This window comes from Dipodomys merriami, unplaced genomic scaffold (assembly GCF_024711535.1).
Source record: "Dipodomys merriami isolate MVZ:Mamm:240054 unplaced genomic scaffold, mDipMer1.0.p SCAF_28, whole genome shotgun sequence".
Taxonomy (NCBI): Eukaryota; Metazoa; Chordata; class Mammalia; order Rodentia; family Heteromyidae; genus Dipodomys; species Dipodomys merriami.
Window position 1 is genome coordinate 10,951,949 of NW_027204270.1, and position 21,860 is coordinate 10,973,808.

General features: G+C 49.5%; 1 protein-coding gene and 1 pseudogene across 1 annotated transcript; both read right to left on the reverse strand.

The window, feature by feature from the left end:
* Nucleotides 1-142: 142 nt before the first annotated feature.
* Smpdl3b (sphingomyelin phosphodiesterase acid like 3B) lies at nt 143-20,548 on the reverse strand. The gene is made up of 8 exons (XM_070036965.1): nt 20,380-20,548; nt 16,927-17,140; nt 12,969-13,066; nt 8,303-8,446; nt 5,635-5,807; nt 4,463-4,643; nt 4,250-4,383; nt 143-1,110 (listed from the first exon to the last, which is right to left on the reverse strand). The coding sequence occupies exons 1-8, from the start codon at nt 20,510-20,512 to the stop codon at nt 730-732; spliced, it is 1,458 nt and encodes a 485-aa protein (XP_069893066.1). The 5' UTR covers nt 20,513-20,548; the 3' UTR covers nt 143-729.
* LOC138837975 (translation machinery-associated protein 7-like) lies at nt 15,220-15,414 on the reverse strand (annotated as a pseudogene).
* Nucleotides 20,549-21,860: the final 1,312 nt, after the last annotated feature.

Sequence of the window (21,860 nt, forward strand, 5' to 3'; positions counted from 1 at the left end):
GAGGTAGGAAATGGGCGGGAGCAGCCAGGGAGGGGCGGGGCAGGAAGGGGGCGGGAGCAGCCGGGAGCCGCGAGGTAGGAAATGGGCGGGAGCAGCCGAGGAGGGGCGGGGCAGGAAGGGGGCGGGGCAGCCGGGGAGGGGCGGGGCAGGAAGGGGGCGGGGCAGCCGGGGAGGGGCGGGACCTGCAAGAGCCGGACTTGCCTGCCCCGCGCGGCCTCGGGAGGGGCGGAGTCGCCCCAGTGCCCGGCCTCCCACTCCAGCGATTAGGAGGCTGGGTCCTAGTCCCCAGGATGTGGCCCTGCCACCTGCCCCTGGGAGCTCCTGATCCAGCCAACGGCGCCTCGGAGGCCCGCAGGCTTCCACGGGCCTAATTTTACTCCCAAGCCCCCGAGGCCCCTGGAGAGAAAGGGCTGAAGGTCAGACACCGCTGGACCAACGGTGGCTCCGAGGGGACATAACACCCAGAGCGCCGGGTTTACAGAACGCACCGCAGGTTCCTTTCACTACGCGGGCAGTGAGCAGCAGGCGCACCCCCATGTGGGGAGGAAGGACGTTTTGTAATGGGAAATGAGTTCTTTTGCCATCATGTACGTATTAAAAGGAATAATGCAAGAAGTACCCTAGGCATTGTGGGTAAAAAGAGGTTGGGACATCATCGCCTGCTCCAGCGGTCGCAGCCCAGCTTCGGGGAGTTAAGACCAGCTCTCAGTGGGTTGACCCGGCCTCATCTTACCAAGAGGAAGATGAGTGCCAGGCGAAGGCGTCCAAGGTCACCGCCAGGCTCACCAGCACTGCTAGCCCTGGCGCAAGGGCGGCCCCTGAGGCACGCAGGCAGGAGGTGTAGGCGGGGAAGGCCACCTGCTGCATGGCACACACGTGCTCCGTGCGGCAGCCCCCCTCGCAGGGCCCGGTGTCATAGCTGACAGAGTTGTAGACGTAGTAGCGCTGTAGCATGTCCTGGTCACTGCCGATTCGGCTCAGCGCCTCTTGCATGGACCGAGCACTGGCATCGGGCACCTGGTAGGCCTCTGTCAGCCGGTACTCAAGCTCCCAGCTCGGGGTCTGCTGTGTGTTGGCCAGGCTCAAGTTCATGAAGTAGGTCACCATATCCTACAGCAGACACAGGAAGCCAGCCAGAAGTTAGCTGTTGTCCCACACCAAATCCTGTACCTACATTTGTCTCAGATTTGAACTCAGGGCCTCACATTTGCCAGGCAGAGACTCTACCACTTGAGCTAGATTCCCTCATCACCACAGGTTCAAAGCCAGCCTAAGCAGAAAAGTCTGTGAAATTCCATTGCCAACTAACCAGCAATGGGAGACTGGAGATTATGTCAAGTGGTAGAATGCCAGTCATGAATAAGAAAGCCAAATAAGGCCAGGCGCCAGTGGCTCAGGCCTGTAATCCTAGCTACTCAGGAGCCTGAGATCTGAGGATCATAGTTCAAAGCCAGCCTGGGCAGGAAAGACCATGAGACGCTCATCTCCAATGAACCACCAGAAAACCAGAAGTGGTGCTATGACTCGAGTGGAAGAGCGCTTGTCTTGAGCTAAAGAGCTGAGGGACAGCACCCAGGTCCAGAGTTCAAGTCACACAACCAACAAAAAAAAGAAAGAAAGAAAGCCAATTAAGAGCAAGAGTACAGCCTTAGTAGCTTCCTTTATTCTTCTCTTCCTGTCACACACACCCCCATTCCCACACCAGGGTACCAGCAAATCCTGGCTACTCTGCCCCTGAAACACCTCCAGGACCAAACACTTCTCACCACCACTCTATTCTAAACCGCCATCACCTCAAAGCTAGTTTACTGCCACACTGTACCTGTCCCTCTGCCCTTTGCCCTAGCAGCACAGCAGATAATGGTGATTTTCTAAAACTGTGTCAGAATATTTCCTGCTTCTGTCCCAAACCCTCCAAATCCAGAGTCCTCCCCCACAGTGCACAAGTGCTGACCTTGTTCCACCCACTTTCCATGTGCTTTCCATGTGGTCACCGAGCCACCAGGTCCTTTGACTTGCACTTCCCTCCACCTTCCCCAGACACCCATCAGCCTAGCTCAGAACCAAGTGTCTCCTTCCCTGTCTGGGACTGTCCCTGTCCCACATAGCACACATCCCTTAATCATCACCAACCTATCTTTCCACTCTGCTTTTTCTCCTTAACCCCTCTCTTTGTTCCACATTTGATTTTGCTTATTTGTTTAGTGTCTCTCCTGTAAGAATGGAAGGTCCAGGAAAGCATTATTTTGTCCGTGTGTATAATTCCTGAGTTTAGAACAGAGCCTGGCCTATTTCAATGCTTTAATAAATGAAGGGTGTGTGTGTGTGTGTGTGTGTGTGTGCGCGTGCGTGCGTGCGTGCGTGCGTGCGTGCGTGCGCGCGCGCACGCGCGCTGCTCCGGGAACTTGAACTCAGGGCCTGGGCACTGTCCCTGACCTTCTTTTGCTCAAAGCTCATGTTGTACCACTTGAACCACAGCTCCACTTTGGGCTTTTTGATGGTTAATTGGAGACAAGAGTCTCACTCATGGACTTTCCTGTCTGGGCTGACTATGAACTGCAGCCCTCATACCTCAGCCTCTTGAGTAGCTAGGATTACAGGCGTGAGCCACCAGTGTCCAGCTTGAAGAAACAGTATTTCTCCAGCTGGGAATGTGGCTTAGTGGTAGAGTGTTTGCCTCACAGGCATGAAGCCCTGGCTTTGATTCCTCAGTACCACATAAACAGAAAAGGCTGGAAGGGCGCTAGCCTTAAGCTGAAGAACTGAGGGACAGTGCCTAGGCCCAAAGTTAAAGCCCCATGACTGACAAAAAAAAAAAAAGAGAAAGAAAGAAGAAAGAAAGAAAGAAAGAAAGAAAGAAAGAAAGAAAGAAAGAAAGAAAGAAAGAAAGAAAGAAAGAAAGGAAAAAGAAGAGAAAGAAAGAGAAAAGAAAAGGCTGGAAGTAGCGCTGTGGCTCAAGTAATAGAGTGCTAGCCTTGAATAAAATGAAGCTCAATGACAGTGCCTACGTTCTGAGTTCAAGCCCCAGGACTGGCCAAAAAAAAAGGGAAAAAATGTAATTTTGACAAGCACAGCACATCCTGGGAGGCAAGCAATTACTCTGTGAGTTGGCAGTTTGAGCCTAGTCAGTGGATGGAAAGAACTAGATAAGAAATTTAAGGTCTGGGGGCTGGGAAGGTGGCTCAGTGGTAGAGTGCTTGCCTTGCATGCATGAGGTCCTGGGTTCGATTCCTCAGCACCACATAAGCAGAAAAAGTCATTAAAAAATAAATAAAAATCACTTAAATACATTCAAAGGAAATATTTAAGACAATAATAAATGGAGGAGAATAAAGAAATGAGGTGTTTTAAAAAAGAAAAAAAAAAGAAAGAAATTTAAGGTCTGGGCTGGGAAGGTGGCTCAGTGGTAGAGCGCTTGCCTTGCATGCATGAGGCCCTGGGTTCGATTCCTCAGCAGAAAAAAAAAGCAGGAAAAAAAAAAAAAAAGGCCAGAAGTGGTGCTGTGGCTCAAATGATAGAGCATTTGCCTTGAGCTGAAGAGCTGAGGGACAGCGCCCAGGCCCAGAGTTCAGGTCCCACGACCGGACCAAAAAAAAAAAAGAAATTTAAGGTCAGCTGGGTGCCGGTGGCTCACACCTGTCATCCTAGCTACTCAGGAGGCTGAGATCTGAGGATTGCAGTTCAAAGCCAGCCCGGGCAGGAAAGCCCGTGAAACTCTAATCTCCAATAAACCACCAGAAAACCAAAAGTGGAGCTGGAGCTCAAGTGGTAGAGCGCTAGCCTTGAGCGGAAGAGCTGAGGGACAGCGCCCAGGCCCAGAGTTCAAGGCCCACGACTGACAAAAAAAGAAAAAAAAATTTAAGGTCAAACTCTCAGGAGCCTTGACTTGTGGTCCAAGGAGATGGGACTCTACCTGGGGGCACGGGGAAGGCACTGAAGGTTTGCGCACAGGAGAGAGGCAGGATGAGGGCAGGGCTTTCTAAAGATCCAGCCCTCTGTAGGGTGTAGCACATGGGCCACAGCAGGGCAGGTGGAGGTAGGAGACCAAGTAGGAGGCTGTGGCAATGATGCAGGTACACGACTTGGGGGAGAACTGTCCGATGTGGTAGCCGGTGGCTCTGAGCCTGAGCCTGAGCAAGGTGGAAGGAATGTGGCCTGGCTCCATCATCAGCTGAGAGTTCAGGAAGGGGGGGTGACACCTTTAGCTCCCTCCCTTCTCCTCTGGCCGCAGGGGACCCAGGCTCCTGACCTGCACATTTAGTGTGTCTCGGTCGTACTCGATCACCCGGATGCCTGGATTGTTGGCCCCATTGACAACTCCAGGTAACGTGGTTTTCCACGGAGTGACCCCAGGTGTGAGGAACATGACACTCACGGGAGCACCTTTAAGGAGAAAGGTAGCAAGGCTCAGGGAGGCTGGGCATTGGAGGCCAGCAGGAGCCAGGCGCCCTCCATCTCCTACCTGCATCATCATAGAACATCCGAAAGCTGTCGGTGTGGTGGTGCCCAAAGAACTGTCCAGCTATGACGCGGTGGAACCTGCGGACCAGCTGCAGGTAGGCCACATTGAAGTCCTCCCGGAACCAGGCCTTGTTCCGTGTCTTCTCAAAGAAGCCTGGAGGCACGTGGCCAATAATGTACACCTGACAGGAAACGGGGCAGAGGAGCAGAGTTCAGAGATGTCCTCCCTCCTCCCTGCTCTCAAAGCCTGGCCATGCTCCTTCCCGCAGGCTCAAATCATCTCCTCCCTCCAAACCCAGATCTAACAGCACCTCCTCCATGAAGCCTTCCTGACCCCTCAAAGACCGGGCTTGGAGAGCGCAGGTCATTCTTGCATGGTTGTGGAGCATAAGCTGTGATTATATGATCTTGCCTTACATTCCCTGAGTCACTTGGCTAGCAGGACCAGGCACTTGGCCACCATTGCAGAAGGCAAAACAGAGTGGGATTTGAAGTATGAGCTCATCTGCACACTGGTGGCTCATACCTGGCCTTTCCTGCCCAAGCTGGCTTTGAACCACAATCCTCAGCTCTCAGCCTCCTGAGTAGCTGGGATTACAGGTGTGAGCCACCATACTTGGCTAGATTTTTTTTTTTTTTTTTTAGTCAGCTGTGGGGCTTGAACTCAAAGCCTGGGCACTGTCTCTGAGCATTTTCTCTCCAGGGTAGCATTCTAGTACTCTGAGCCACAGAACCTCTTCCAGTTTTTCTGATGGTTCATTAACTCCTCAGGCTGGCTTTGAACCATGATCCTCAGATCTCAGGCTCCTGAGTAGCTAGGATTACAGGCAGGAGCCACTGGCACCTGGCGCTTTTTTTCCTCCTCACGTTTAATTGGAGATAGGCATCTCACAGACCTTCCTGCCCTGGCTGGCTTCAAACCTCCATCCTCAGATCTGACCTTCCAGAGTGGCTAGGATTACAGGCATGAGCCACCGATGCCTGACTTTCATAGGGATCTTAGAAGGGAAGGAGCCACTTCCAGTGCTCCTTGTGCTCCCAGTGCTCCTCTGCCTGGCCCTGTAGAACCCTGGAGGATGTGAGCAGGGGCGAGGGAGTGGATGTGTTCGTGCTGAATGGAGACTTGTCCTCAAAGTACCTAGAAAGGGAGGAGGAAGAAGCAGGCGCCCTCACCATCTCCCCAGCTTGGGATGCATTGCTCAACACCTCTTCCAGCCACTGGAACTGCCGGGCCGGGTCAGCCATGCCAGCTGTCTGTTGGTTGTTGCTGTAGTATAGATTGGTATTGAGAACCACAGCTCTCCCTGCCCTGCTGAGACCCGGCAGCTTCTCAGAATAGAAGGCACCTGTGATGGCACAACCAGAGAGAGCCTGAAGGTGGTCTTTGTCCTGCCCACCTCTCTCCACCTCCCTGCCAAGCCCACAGCCTTCCTCCCCTTCCTTCCCACAGGAAGGCTGCCAGGCTTCCTGGGTTCAAGTCCTGGCTCCGTTGCTCTTTAGCTGTGCCCCTTGGAAAAGTGACTTCACTACACCCTGCTATTTCCTCATCTGTATAATGGAAATAAGAATGGAATGTGTTTGTATATCCAGGCCCATTGTGAACCGCCCTCCATGCAGGAACTGGCCCGGGGTGTGTGCAGAGAAGAGAAAAGAGTCAGGTATACCTGGGGCTGGCTATGCCTACAGACTATTGAGGTGTTTTTTATTTTTATTTTTGGCAGTCTTAGGGCTTGAACCCTGGACCTGGGGGTGCTGTCCTTAAGCTTTTGGGATCGAGGCTAGCACTCTATCACTTAAACCACAGCTCCACTTCCAGCTTTTTATAGTTAATTGGAGATAAGAGTCTCACAGATTTTTCTGCTAGGTCTAGCTTTGAACCAAGATCCTCAGATCTCAGAAACCTGAGTAGCTAGGATTACAGGTATGAATCAGGTCTTTAGCACCCAGCTTAGACTAGCCATTTTTTCAGTGGTTTTTGTTTTGTTTTGTTTTTTATCATGGGACTTGAACTATGGGCCTGGGCACTGTCCCTGAGCTTTTCAGCTCAAGGTGAGCACTCTACCACTTAAGCCACAGCGCTCTGGTTTTCTGGTTTTACTTCTGGTTTTCTGGTGGTTTATTGGAGATAAGACTCTCATGGACTTTTCTGCCTGGGCTGGCTTTGAATCGCGATCCTCAGATCTCAGCCTCCTGAGTAGCTAGGCTTACAGGCATGAGCCACCAGCGCTCAGTAGACTAGTAATTGTTAAATAGGAGTATTTGACGATGTCTAGAGAAGTGTGTGTGTGTGTGTGTGTGTGTGTGTGTGTGTGTGTGTGTGTGTGTGTGTGTGTGTGTGTGTGTGTGTGTGTGTGTGTGTGTGTGTGTGTGTGTGTGTGTGTGTGTGTGTGTGTAGTACATGTGGGGCCTGAGGCTAGAACTCAGGGCCTGGAAACAGTCTCTTGAGCTTTTTATTTTCCCTCAAGGTTAGCACTCTACTACTTGAGCCACAGTTCTACGTCTGGCTTTTCTGATGCTTAATAGGAAATAAGAGTCATAGATTTTCTTTTTTTGGGGGGGGGGGGTCTGGTCGTGGGGCCATTTTTTTAGAGTTTTTTGTTTTGTTTTGTTTTTTATCATGGGCCTTGAACTCTGGGCCTGGGCACTGTCCCTCAGCTCTTCAGCTCAAGGCTAGCGCTCTACCACTTGAGTCACAGCGCCACTTCCGGCTTTTTTTCTTTTTTGCTTATATGGTGCTGAGGAATCGAACCCAGGGCCTCTGGCATGCAAGGCAAGCGCTTTACCACTGAGCCACCTTCCCAGCCCAAGAGTCATAGATTTTCATACCCAGGCTAGCTTCGAACCACAATCCTCAGATCTCAGCCTCCTGAGTAGCTAGGCATGAGCACGAGCCACTGGTGTCTGGCTGGGATTTGTTGTTGTTGTTGTCGTCACAATAGGAAGTGTTACACTGGCATCTAATGAAAAGAGACCTGAGATGATGCCAAGCTTCCTATAACACATAGGGGCTCCCAGGAGAAAACAATTACCACATTAGATGATCGGTAGCAGTGAGATTCAAGCTGGCTTGAGATGAAGGCCCCTGCTTTTCCCTAGGACTGCTGCAGTCTGCTGTCACGCTGAGGACGGTGACTGGCACACAGTAACTGCTCAGTAGATACTGTTTTGGGAAGCTAGGCACTGGCGACTCATATCTGAAATCCTAGTTACTCAGGAGGCTGAGATCTGAGGATCATGGTTCAAAGCCTGCTCACACAGAAGAAGACTATGACACTCATATCCAAATAACCAGCAAAAAGTTAGAAATAGGGGCTGGGAATGTGGCTTAGTGGTACAGTGCTTCCCTAGCATTCATGAAACCCTGGGTTCAATTCCTCAGTACCACATAAACAGAAAAAGCCAGAAGTGGCGCTGTGGCTCAAGTGGTAGAGTGCTAGACTTGAGCAAAAGAAGTTCAGGAACAGTGCCCAGGCCCTGAGTTCAAACCTCAGGACTTGGGTTTGGGGGAGGGGGCGGAGTTAGAAGTAGAGGCATGCCTCAATTGGTAGAGCACTGGCCCTTGAGCAGAGAAATCTAAGTAGGAGCTCACGGCTCCAAGTTCAAGCCCCAGTACTGGCATAATTTTACACTCACTGGTTTCTATTCCTTAACAGTGCTCAGGGTTCAGAACATAGGCCTCAGATTCTGTCCTAGATTCTGTTCTCAAGCCTGCCTTTGCCAAGTGACTGTGTCTCAGTCTGCTAATGTGTGAACTGGAAATAAATACCTGTACTGATTTTAAGGGGTTGGGAAAATGAGATCAAAATCTGACACATAGTATGTGCTCCAATGTCAGTGATACCTTCTTTGAAGAGAGCAATGGATTCATTACTAAGCCACGGTCGCCATAGTTCTGCAACTTGATTGTAGATATTGTTGCTCCCTGCTGGGAACTGGTTTTTAGGGTGAAAGTCGTGGTTTCCCAAAGCAGCATAGACTTTAGTGTCTGGGAAGAAAAGAAGAAATATTCAGAAACGATTCCAAAGCACTTGGTAGGTGTCACGTTCTCTTGCAGCCGACCAGCACAGCCAGCAGGGAAGAGCGATAAATCAGATGAGGGAAATGCAATAAGTACAAAACCACATCTGATTGCATCTGTCTGGCTGAGCTTTGCCTGGGGAGGAAAAGCAGTGAGTTGCCTGGTCTGGTCCCTAACCCCTTTCCTCGCAAGAAATTTCCTGGTCAGGGAGGAGACCTCAGCTTGTGATAAGGAAACTAGGGATTTGTTGGCATTTCAGCCATTTGGTAATTCAGGGTCCTCTACTTTTGTCAATTGCACATCCATCTTCTGGACTGGGAAAGTGGCTTAGTGGTAGAGTGCTTGCCTAGCATGCATGAGGCTCTGGGTTCCATTCCTCAGTACCACATAAACAGAAAAGGCCAGAAGTGGCACTGTGGCTCAAGTGTTAGCCTTGAGCAAGAAAGCTCAGGTACAGCACCCAGGCCCTGAGTTCAAGCCCCTGGACTGGCAAAACAATAACAAAAAGAAAACAACAACAAAAATAGATCCATCTTCTGGGGTTGGTGTGTCTGGCTCATTTTTGAGTTTTATTCTTTTTTTTTTTTTTTTGGCAGGGGGGTCGTGGGGCTTGAACTCTGAGCCTGTGCACTATCCCTCAGCTCTTCAGCTCAAGCCTTTTGCTCTACCACTTGAGCCACAGTGCCACTTCTAGCTTTTCCTGCTTATGTGGGTGCTGAGGAATGGAACCAGGTCCTCATGCATGCAAGGCAAGCAGTCTACCACTGAGCCACCTTCCCAGCCCCAGTTTTATTCATTCCTACAGCCAGTAAATCTTGTCTACTGAACACCTACTGTGTGCCAGTGCATAGAGCTTGGAACCAGGTTTGCAGGCCCAGTTCCAGGGGTCTGGCAGTATACTAGGTTGTCAGGTAGTGGGTGATCAGAGGTAAGGGCTGTCACAAGAAGGGAAGGGCTGTTTCCTGTGGAGTATGGGTATCAGGGGAGGGCTCCCCGAGGAAGCAGCCTGTGTCTGAGACCACAAAGTACAGGGGAACTCAGCCGACTCATCGCCTCTTTGTGAACCACTTCATTCCTGCTTTCATTTTAGCCTCTGTATCTGGCAGGTAGTAGATGGTCAATAAATAATGGACAATAAACAAAAATATCTTGCCAAAAAAGATTACATGCCTGTAATCCTAGCTACTCAGGAGACTGAGATTTAGAGGATCATGGTTGAAGCCAGCCAGGGCAGAAAAGTCCATAAGACTCTCCAAAATAACCATCAAAAAAAAACCATGGCAGCCCAGCGCTGGTGGCTCACGCCTGTAATCCTAGCTACTCAGGAGGCTGAGATCTGAGGATCGCGGTTCAAAGCCAGCCCGGGCAGGAGAGGCCTTGAGACTCCTATCTCCAATAAACCACCACAAAACCGGAAGTGGCGCTGTAACTCAAGTGGTAGAGCGCTCGCCTTGAGCTGAAGAGCTGAGGGACAGCGCCCAGGCCCAGAGTTCAAGCCCCACGACTGACAAAAAAAAAACATGGCGGGGCTGGGAAGGTGGCTCAGTGGTAGAACACTTGCCTTGATGCCTGAGGCCCTGGGTTCGATTCCTCAGCACCACATAAGCAAAAAGAAAAAAGCCAGAAGTGGTGCTGTGGCTCAAGTGGTAGAGCGCTAGCCTTGAGCTGAAGAGCTGAGGGACAGCGCCCATGCCCAGAGTTCAGGCCCCACGACCGCACCCAAAAAACAAAAACAAAAAACATGGCTAAGCCAGGTGCTGGTGGCTCGGCTGTAATCCAAGCTACTCAGGAGGCTGAGATCTGAGAATTGCAGTTCAAAGCTAGCACGGGCAGGAAGGTCCATGAGACTCATATTTCCAATTAACCGTCAGAAAGCCAGAAGTGGAGCTGTGGCTCAAAGTGCTAGCACTAATCTTGAGAGAAAAAGAACTCAGGGACAGCACCCAGACCTTGAGTTCAAGCCCTATGACTGACCAAAAAAAGCAAGGCTGGAGACATGGATCAAATGGTAGTACTAGTGAAGCAAGCAGGCCAAACCACTACTATGCTGTGAAGTTACAGCCTGGTATGCAAGGGAAAGGAGGGAAGGGGAGGGGAGGGGAAAGAAGGGAAGGGGAGGGGAGGGGAAAGGAGGGGAGCAGAGTGGTTGGTACATCCCAGAGAGTAACTGAACCAGTATGGAAGGCTGGAGGCTGGAGGCTGGAGCCGAGTTTCCAGCAGAGAATTCGTTCTAACAAGCCCTCTGTGTTGTACAAACTACAAGAACTGGGAACTTTGCAATCTCTACCTAAGTGGGAAAGCACTGTGTATTATGTATTGTTCCATTTTTGTCTTAGCAATACATAAAACAATGATACATCTTACAGCATCTTGGCTATTGGGAAATTCTTGGCTATTGGGAAATAAATGTGTCAACATGTCACAGACTACAAAACCTTATCATTCACATGTATGTGTACAGTCATGGTGAATAAAGCATTTTCCTACCGACCATGTCACTTTAATTCCAGAAATCCTGTATAGAGCAGAGGAAAGAAGCTCCAAGCTAGATCTGGGTTTGAATCCCTCCCTAGGAAGTGACTGGCTGGGAGCTGTAGTTCCTCATCTATACTTTTTCTTTGGTCTTGGGGTCTTGAACTCTGGGCCTGGCTACTGTCCCTGAGTTCTTCAGCTCAAGGTGAGCACTCTACCACTTGAGCTACAGCGCAACTTCCTGTTTTCTGGTGGCTAATTCGAGATAAGAGTCTCACGGATTTTCCTTCTGGGCTGGCTTTGAACCAAGATCCTCAGATCTCAGCCTCCTGAGTAGCTAGGATTATAAAGTGTGAGCCATTGTGGCCTGGCTTCTTGTCTATACTTTGTAGGTGATAACAAGGATGAGCATGAGGCCCGGTGCCCTCTGCTGGAGAAAGAAGCAATGAGACTAACTGGGTGGGACATGCTGGGCAGAGTTGGTGCAGCAGGGAGCCTCCTGGAATCCTTTTCATACCATTGCAGGTGGGGTGGTAGGGATCGGTGGGTAAGAACCAAGCTCAAACCAGGAGTCAATATTCTACATTGGCCACCTGACCTAAACCACCTAACTGGTTACAGCTCGTCTGTAATTTTCTTTCTTTCTTTCTTTCTTTCTTTCTTTCTTTCTTTCTTTCTTTCTTTCTTTCTTTTTCAAATAAAAGTTTTTATTGTGAAAATACCATACAGAGGGGTGACAATTACATGAGCAATGTAATGAGTACATTTCTTATCAAGCATTGCATTGCCTCCTCCTTTGTTTTTCCCCTACCATCCCTTCCCTTCCATCTCTACAACTACACTCTCCCCTTCCCTCCTGTAATTTTCATGACAAAGAATGAACTTAAGAACTGTGCCCATGACACAGCACTTTATATTTACAGTTATTCATGTTGCTATTATTTTTACTGCTATTACTTCACAACTATGGTCTTTTAACAGAGCAGATGTACTAGAACTGAAGTGGGGAGGGGGGCTGATGGGAGCTCTTTCGGTCCCCGGCTGGCTTCTCCCACTTTGTGTTTGGCCCAGCTCACTTAAAACTATTTCAGCCAGGCACTGGTGGCTCATAGTTAAAATCCTAGGTACTTGGGAGGCTGAGATCTGAGGATTGAGTTCAAAACCAGCTGGGGCAGGAAAGTCCAAGACACTCCAATTAATCAAATGAAGCACCAAGTAGAACAGTGGTCCAAGTGGTAAAACGCCAGCCTTGAGCATAGATGCTCAGGGACAGTGCCCAGGCCCTGAGTCCAAGCCCCAGGACCAGCACACACATACACAAAAGACCATCAGATGGACACAACCCTCCTCTCCATGTTGTCTCCCACAGAACAGCACCCTCCTGAGCCCTGCCCCAGAGGCCCTCGCAGCCTCAGCTGGAAGGCAGAATCTCCCAGGGGCCCTGACAGTTAGGATGGTTTGAGGACAGCTTGTGCTAAACCAGTACGCAAGCACTATGTGTGCACCCCTGTACATCTGGGGATGCCTGGGTGTAATGATAGACTCTGTGGGAAAGGTGGTAAACAGAGACATTGAAACAGCATTGCCTTTGGTGGAAGTCTAAGTGTCCACAGGCCTGTGAGCTGTTGTGGCCCAAAGGAAAAGTAAGGAACCAGCCGGGCACCAGTGGTTTATGTTTAATCCTAGCTACTCAGGAAGCTGAGATCTAAGGATCGAGGTTCAAAGCCAGCCCGGGCAGGAAAGTTCATGAGACTCATCACCAATAAACCATGAGAAAACTGGCAATGGCACTGTGGCCAAAGTGGTAGAATGTTTGCCTTGAGCTGAAGAGCTCAAGACAGCGCCCAGGCCCAGAGTTCAAGCCCCATGACCAACAAAACAAAAAGAAAAGGAATCAGCTGTACCAAATCTGAGACCTAGGCAGCAGCCATCCTTGTCAGTGGATGGAGTGTGGACTCCAGTCACCCTGCTGGCACAAGCCAGGCCTGCTTGAGTTCAGGGACAGGTGTAGACTTACCCGGAAACACCTCCCTGATGAGGGTGGTCAGGAGCTGCACAATCCTCAGCACCGCCTCCTCTCCCAGGCTCTCGTTGGGCACATGAGGTGTGTCATCCCTGCAAAACACCACCATGCCCATTGGAATGGGCAAGGCAGGAAGGGACAGCTCCGCAGAGAGGCGCTGGAGACCTGGGCCTCGCAAGCCCACACGTGTGGGCATGGAGCGACTGGACTGGAGTCAGATCAGAGAGTTCAAACCCAGCTTCCGCCAACTATCTGCCTGCTGTGGGGCTCCTTGACTAAGTCTCTATACACTCATCTGTAAAACAGGAAATAATATGTACCTACAGCTAGAGAATTTGTAAAACGTCCTATAAAGGAGAAAAAATTATGTATGTATATATAATGTAGTAATAACAATCATTATTAATATTTTTTAATATTTTTGTTTTTTCGTTCAGGTGGTAGTAGGGGGGGTGGTTTTTTGGAGGGTTTTTTTTGGTTGTTGTTGGTGGTGGTTGTGGGGCTTGAACTCTTGGCCTGGGCACTGTCCCTGAGCTCTTCAGCTCAAGGCAGGTGCTCTACCACTTGAGCCACAGTGCTACTTCTAGTTTTCTGGTGGTTAATTGGAGATAAGAGTCTCATGGAAGCCAGACACCAGTGGCTCATGCCTGTAATTCTAGCTACTCAGGAGGCTGAGATCTGAGGATTGCGGTTCAAAGACAGCCCAGGCAGGAAAGTCCATGAAACTCTTATCTCCAATAAACCACCAGAAAACCAGAAGTGGCACTGTAGCTCAAGTGGTAGAGTGCTAGCTTTAAGCTGAAGATCTGAGGGACAGTACTCAGGCCCAGAGTTCAAGCCTTATGACTGACAAAAAAAAAAAAAAAAGTCTCATGGACATTCCTGCCCGGGCTGGCTTTGAACAGCAATCCTCAGATCTCAGCCTCCTGAGTAGCTAGGATTACAATGTGAGCCACCAGCACCTGGCTTCTGTGAAACTCTTATCTCCAACTAACTGCAAAAAGCCAGAAGTGAAGTTGTAGTTCAAGTGTTAGAATTTTAACCTTGAGGGGGCTGGGAAGTTGGCTCAGTGGTAGAGTGCTTGCCTTTTAGGCATAAGGCTCTGGTTTCAACTCCTTAGTACCACATAAGCAGAAAAAGCTAGAAGTGGCGCAGTGGCTGAAGTAGTAGAACACTAACCTTGAACTGAAGAGCTGAGGGACAGCACCCAGGCCCAGAGTTCAGGCCCCACAACCAGCAAAAAAAAAAAAAAAAAAAAAAATTAACCTTGAGCTTTTGAGCAAAAAGCTTAAGGACAGCACCACGTGTTCAAGGCCTACAATGGGCATGTGTGTGTGTGTGTGTATGAGCGTACGATGGTATAACTTTTTTTTTCCTTGATGGTATGGTGAATTAAACTCAAAGGCCTATACTTGCTAGATATGGGTATTACCACTTGAGCCAGGCCACCAGCCCTGTGTGTGTCTGTGTGTGTACCGGTACTGGGGCTTAAACACAGGGCTTGCCCTCTCACTAGACTTTTATACTTAAAGCTAGCTCTCAAGCACTTGAACCATAGCTTTATTTCTGGCTTTTAGGGTTAACTGGGGATAAGAGTCTCATAGACTATTCTGCCTGGGCTGGTTTCAAACTGCAATTCTCAGATCTCAGCCTCTTAAGTAGCTAAGATTATAGATATGAGTCACTGGCACTTGACTTCAATTTTTTTTTTTCTTTGTCAGTTATGAACTGTGTGCTGGGGCGCTATCCCTGAGCTCTTTTGCTCAAAGCCAGCATTCTACCACTTGAGCCATAGTGCCACTTCCAGTTTTATGGTGGTTCATTGGAGATAAGAGTCTCTGGACTTTCCTGCCAAGGCTGAATTCGAACTGTGATCCTTAGCCTCTTGAGTAACTAGGATTATAGGCATGAGCCACCAGCAGCTGGTATGCCTTTAATTTTAATTTTTTAAATGAGTTGGTTTACTTTTAAGATGATACAGAATGCAAGAGTAGAACAAAGAGCAGACTCTGGCAGGAACTTAGGCTGGATTTACTTGATATTTACAGCTGAGGTAGCAATGGCTGACACAATGGCTGACAAACTAGAGACTGAGCCACTGTAGGATTTTTTTTTAAAGGTTGTTCTTAATGTTCAGAGTCCTAGACATTCTATCTTTAGGTGGCAGAAATGTTACAACAGGCAATCCAGATGTTGAATGGGAATGGAATCAAGGGTCACCATCATCTCAGGGACAAGGAACAGCTTACTTTTTGCCAGACTTCTTCATTCCACCTGTGGCGAGGGGCCCCTTCCCCGTGGCCTTCGCTTTCAGCTCCTCGAGTTTCTTCTGCTCCTCTTTCTGTTTCTACTTGAAGGCCTTGTCTTCCTCATCCATCTGCTTGGCCTGCTTCTTGGGCTGCTTCAGGGGCTTCTTCTTGCCACCTTCGCAGCCAGACATGATGCCAGCAGAGCCTTCGCCCAGACCCTCTTTATTTTTAACTTGGTAAAGAAGCTAATTTGTGTGTGTGTGTGTGTGTGTGTGTGTGTGTGTGTGTGTGTGTGTGTGTGTGTGTGTGTGTGTGTGTGTGTGTGTGTGTGTGTGTGTGTGTGTGTGTGTGTGTGTGTGTGTGTGTGTGTGTGTGTGTGTGTGTGTGTGTGTACTGGTCCTGGGTCTTGTCCTTGAGCTCTTTTGCTCTAGGCTAACACTCTTCTACTTGAGCCACAGCTCCACTTCCAGCTTTTTTGTTGGACATAAACTAACTATTTAGTTCATGGTTTTGAAGGCTAGAAGTCGAAGGCACATGATGTGGTTTCTGGTGAGGGCCCTCTTGGTTGAAGCACATCATAGTAGAAGTGTGCACATATCTCTCTAGTATTATTATTATTATTGTTGTTGTTATTTGGGAAAGGAAGCTCTAGTCTCATCTGCACCCCCAGGGAGCTCAGCCAGGGCCGTCTAGGGCCCTCATGGAATCAGTCATCATCACTTTCCTTAGTAGTTAGTCTTTCCCCTCCCCCCGCCGCCCCTTGGAGTGTTACTCCCAAGTCTGAGCACCTTCCAGTCTTCCTCATCAGATCCTTTGGCTCACAACTTCCTGCCGGAAGTCCTCTCCATCCTGCTGCACAGGTCAGAGTCTCTGACCCAATGGCCAAAGACTTGTCTCTATTACCTTTTTTCTTTGGGGAGCAGGGGGGTTGGTCATGGGGCTTGAACTCAGGGCCTGACTGTGGTCTCTGAGCTTTTTTTGCTCAAGGATAGTCCTCTACCACTTTGAGCCACAGTGATACTTCTACTTCCAGTTTTTGGGTGGTTAATTGGAAATAAGAGTCTCATGGACTTTCCTGCCCGGGCTTTGAACTGCGATGCTCAGACCTCAGCCTCCTGAGTAGCTAGGATTGCAACAGGCATGCACCACCAGCACCTGGCCTCTATGGCCTTCTTGAAGGCAAGTCTGCACCTCTGCATCCTCTACCCCGGTGGTAGCCTGTGACAGGAGGCCTGTCAAGTGAGGGAGGAAGCAAGTACTTGGGAAAGGTAAAGGTCCCCAGTATCCTTGGAGAAGCAGAAACTGAGTCTCTGAGGCCAGGCAGTGCTAGCAGCACCAAACCATGAACACTCTTTAGGGCCATTGTGCAGCCTAGGAGTGGCTAGCAGCTGTCCAGAGGGACACTGAGTACACACTGGGCCATGTTGCTTCTGGTTCCTTCTTCCCTGCCTGCATTTGGGCAAGTGGCTCAGGGTCCATCCCCAGCTTAATTAAACCTTCAAGCCCTCTGCTCGCTCGCATCCCCGGCATCCCCGGCCTTGGCTGCTGCAGCCATAGACACAGGTCACGTGCCATCTTGGAGACTCACCAGGGATGCCTGGACAAGTGACAAAGGGCCGATGTGAGAGTCAGGAGACACATGAGTTACAGCCTGGCACAGCAGGTCACCAGGGAAGAGGGACTTCAGTAAGGGCTGCTCTTACCCCGTCCAGAGAATGAAGTCTGGCTTCGGCTCAATCTCCTTCATGGCATAGATGGAGGAGTTGATGAGGGTCCAGGGAGAGTCACAGAGATAATCACCCCAGGGCCCCGCACTGGGCACGGGCTGGGAGCCGGCTGATGGGCACACCTGGAGCGGATCTTTGGTCACTGTGTAGTTGGGGTCGAGGTGTAAGTCAGAGATGTGCCAGAACTTCCCTAGAGGGAAAAGAAACAGTCAGTGCTGGTGCCCCTCAGCCTACATGAGGAGTGGATCTGGAGGATCCTGGGCTCGGAACAAGGCATTGCCCAGGGAAAACCAAGGTTTCCTCTGGGAACCCAAGTTCAAGGAGGGTCCACAGCTTGCCTTGGCCAGGGAGGGGGCATGGATCTATGACCTCTATGACCTCTATGACCTTTGGCTATGTCTTTTCTATTGCCCAGGACAGCTCCCCAGCAGCAGCACGAGGCATGGAGCCTCAGGAGTCTCAAGACTCTTTGAGTCTTGATGTTCTTGGTTTCAAGCAAAGACAAGAGACTTGTAGAGGTGAATCACTTCTTTAGAGCCATACGAGTTGTGTGAACTATATTGCTCCCTGAGCCCATCTCTAAAGCCAGACTCTATCATACATAGTGAAATATAGGAAAATCTGATCTGAAGGGCAGATGCTGTGTCTCACATCTGTAATCAAAGCTACTTGTGGGGGGGGGGGTAAATTGTGAGGATTAGCTGAGTGTCCGTGGTTCAGCACTGCAATCCTAGCTACTCAGGGGGCTAAGATCTGAGGTTCATGGTTCAAAGCCAGCCCGGGCAGGAAGGTCCAATAAACTACTTAAAAAAGATGGAAGTAGGGCTGGGAAGGTGGCTCAGTGGTAGAGCACTCGCCTTGTAAGCACGAGGCCCTGGGTTCGATTCCTCAGCACCACATAAGCAAAAAGAAAAAAGCTGGAAGTGGTTCTGTGGCTCAAGTGGTAGAGGGCTAGCCTTGAGCTGAAGAGCTGAGGGACAGTGCCCAGGCCCAGAGTTCAGGCCCCACGACCAGACCAAAAAAAAAAAAAAAAAAAAAAAAGATGGAAGTAGGTGCTGGGAAGGTGGCTCAGTGGTAGAGCACTTGCCTTGCATGCATGAAGCCCTGGGTTCGATTCCTCAGTACCACATAAGCAGAAAAAAAAGCTGGAAGTGGCATTGTGGCTCAAGTGGTGGTAGAGCGCTAGCCTTGAGCTGAAGAGCTGAGGGACAGTGCCCAGGCACTGAGTTCAAGCCCCAGGACTGGCAAAAAAAGAAGAAGAAAAAGCATAAATAGAAAGATCACAGTCCCAGGCTGGTCCAGATAAAAATGTAAGACCCTAACTGAAAAATAGCCTAACACAGAAAGGGCTGAAATATAGCTGAGCCATTGAGTTCAAGTGCAAGGTACTAAGTTCAAACCCCAGTATCACCAAAACTAAAATCTGACTTTGAACCATGGTTGGGAGGCTGAGGCAGGAGGATCAAAATTCAAGGCCATCCTGGACTGGACTGTAGAGCAAAATCCAGCATAGTAAGGCTAGCCTGGGAAGACTTGGGATCTGAAAAACATGTACAGGTGGGCTGGGAAGGTGGCTCAGTGGTAGAGTGCTTGCCTTGCATGCATGAGGCCCTGGGTTTGATTCCTCAGCACCACATAAGCAGAAAAAAAGCCAGAAGAAGCACTGCTACTTAAGTCTACGGCACTAGCCTTGAGCTGAAGAGCTGAGGGTCAGGGCCCAGGCCCAGAGTTCAGCCCCCATGACCCACTAAATAAATGAATAAATAAATTTACCTCAGCTTTAAAAGTATAGATGTGCAAACATTCCAGCAAGCTTGGAGGAAAAGAGAAAAGTTAGCACCTATAACCCCCACCATTCCAAGAAGACATGTGGAGGGACATAGATTTCACAGCAGCAGATAAAGGCCACTTCCCAGCCATGTGGTCTCGTGTTCTTCATCCTCAAAATGGGCATCATGACCATGGTAGCTGTTTTACAGGGACTACCAAATCAAATGAAGCCAGGCTGGTAGGGCCTGCCTCTAGTCTCAGCAACTCAAGAAGCTATGGCAGGAGGACATTTCAGTCCAGAAATTCAAGGCCAGCCTGGGCAACACAGGAGAGCCTAAATCTAAACATTAAATTAAATTAAATTTAAAAAAATTAAATTACTCTGTGTGTGTATGGTGTGGTGGTGGTGGTGGTGGTGGTGGTGGTGGTGGTGGTGGTGGTGGTGGTGGTGGTGGTGGTGGTGTGTGTGTGTGTGTGTGTGTGTGTGTGTGTGTGTGTGTGTGTGTGTGTGTGTGTGTGTGTGTGTGTGTGTGTGTGTGTGTCTGTTAGTATTTGACCTTGAACTCAGGGTATCACACACTGGCTTGCGTTTCTGTTCAAGGCTGGTACTCTACCACTTGAGCCACACCTCTGACAGGTGGAGGGCAGAGGCAGCCGAGAAAGCCACTTCCTTAAACACCTGTCCCAATTAGACAGCACCTTTCCCAATCATCCTTTGGGGGCACTAGCCCAAAACTGCTCAAACTTGCAAAACAAGTTATGTGCTAAAAGTTCCTGCTGACCCTGGCCATATAAACCCTGCTACAACCAGACTCTGCACAACCTCTCTGATCTGGACCAGGGAGTTTGCCGGGGAGTATACCCCAATAAACTTTTTTTTTTTTTTTTTTGGTCTGGTCGTGTGGCCTGAACTCTGGGCCTGGGTGCTGTCCCTTAGTTTTTTCACTCAAGGCTAGCATTGTATCACTTGAGCCACAGCCCCATTTCTGGCTATTTGATGGCTACATGGAAATTAGAATCTCTCAGATTTGTCTCCTTGGGCTGGCTTTGAACCCTGATCCCCAGATCTCGGCCTCCACAGCAGTTAGGATTACAGGCATGAGCCATCGGCATCTAGAAGTGAGCATTCTGTTATAAACAGAATATAGTTGAACAGCTGGGGATCATTTCCTGCCTCAGTACATAGCTGTTTCCCTGATGCTTTATTTTCCTATACACAATGGAGATGAGATAAGGTATGATAACTACTGGTAGTGAGTGGCACATTCTAAGTGTTCTTTTTCTTGCTCCTCATTTTGTGTATTGTCTAGCTATATCTTATTCAGATATAGCTCTTTTTGTTTTTAAACTGGGGATCAGATCCGTAGTACTTGGTAGGCAAGTGCTTTGCCACTGAGCTACATCCCAGCCCCAGTATAGTTTTCTTATTAGCTATGTTTCAGGACTCAAATGCTATTTCATTATTCAAATGTTATTTCAATTAACAAATGCTATGACAACCCTGGCCCAGTGTGGCCCCTACTTAAACTCTATGAAAGGCTCACGCAGCCTGCCTAAGCTGTTCCCTCTGTCTCAGCGGCTCCCTCTGGGAGCAGCTCCAGCTCCAACCTGAGTTCACAGGACAAAACAAAGACACCTCCGGTGTTCCTGGGGCCCTACCTGTTTCAGCCGTGGTGACTCCCCAGTGGGCCAGGAAAATCAGCCATGGGAACAGCCTCATCCTGGGCTCCCAGATGCCACGGGTTCCCCAGTGGTGTTTACCGCAGGCCTGTCTGTATCTGTAGCCAGCCATGTGTCTGAGAACTTCCCCTCTGCTCCCGGCTCCGGATTGTCTAGGGCTTCTGGCATCTCTTGCTTTTCCTCTTTTGCCCAGCAGGGTGTGACCTGGGCCGGGCCCAGATTAGGTGCCAGTCAGCACTGAAGGGAGATCTTTGCCCTCTTTGATAGAAGCCACACCTGTCTAGCCAGATGCTGTGGGTTAGGAAAATAAGACATCTCTGTTTTGTTTTTGTTAGCCCATAGCTCAGCATGCTCCTTTCCTAGGCAACACACTAGGCCCATGTAGTAAAGGCAGTAAATAATCAACCCCCTTTACCTTGGGATGGCGCTTCTCTGGGGCAGCTACTACCATAGAAGGCAGCAAGAGCCCCTTAGAGTGACCTTCAGGTCTGGGCAGCTGCAGAACCCCTTATCATCTACTACTTGGGCATCAGCCATAAATCCTAGTCCACCATGATGAAGCCCCGATCCTCACGTCCACACCAGTGTCTCCACCTCCTAAACCTCTTGGATTATATAGGTCACTCAGACAATAGCTGGTACTTCTCTCTTGTGAGAAGGGGGCTTGGAAGTCCCTTTACTGGCAATAAAAACTTTTCTTTGTGTTTTGTGTCTAACAGTTTTATTTTGTTTTTGTTTTTGTTTGCCAGTCCTGGGACCAGAATTCAGGACCTGGGCACTGTCCCTGAGCTTCTTTTGCTCAAGGCTAGCCCTCTATCACTTGAGCCACAGTGCCACTTCTGACCTTTTCTGTTTATGTGGTACTGAGGAATTGAATCTAGGGCCTCATGCATGCAAGGCAAGTGCTCTACCACTGAGCCACCTTCCCAGCCCCTAGTATTTTTTTTGGGGGGGGGTCCAGTCATGGGGCCTGAACTCTGGGCCTGGGCACTGTCCCTCAGTTCTTCAGCTCAAGGTTAGTGCTCTACCATTGAGCCACAGCACCACTCCCGGCTTTTTTGTTTTTGCTTATGTGGTGCTGAGGAACCGAACCCAGGGCCTCAGGCATGCAAGGCAAGAGCTCTACCACTGAGCAACCTTCCCAGCCCCCCCTAGTTATTTTTTTTTTAATCAAGTCTTGCAGTTTTGGAATCAGGTCAGTCTAAACCAGCAATCTCCCATGTACACCTCCCACAAATCTGGAATGAGGATACCAGACCCAGTTTATGGATTGAGATGGGATCTCACTAATTTTTCCCCAGGCCTCTGGAATTACAGGCATGCATGATATGATTGGCCAAGAGTCTAATCCTTTAGAGATATTTTGGTCAAATGACACAACCTCTGTGATTTGCTTTAAAATAATGGAATAGAACTGGAGGCCATTTTGTGAAACCAGCAACTATAAACCCCAGGGAACT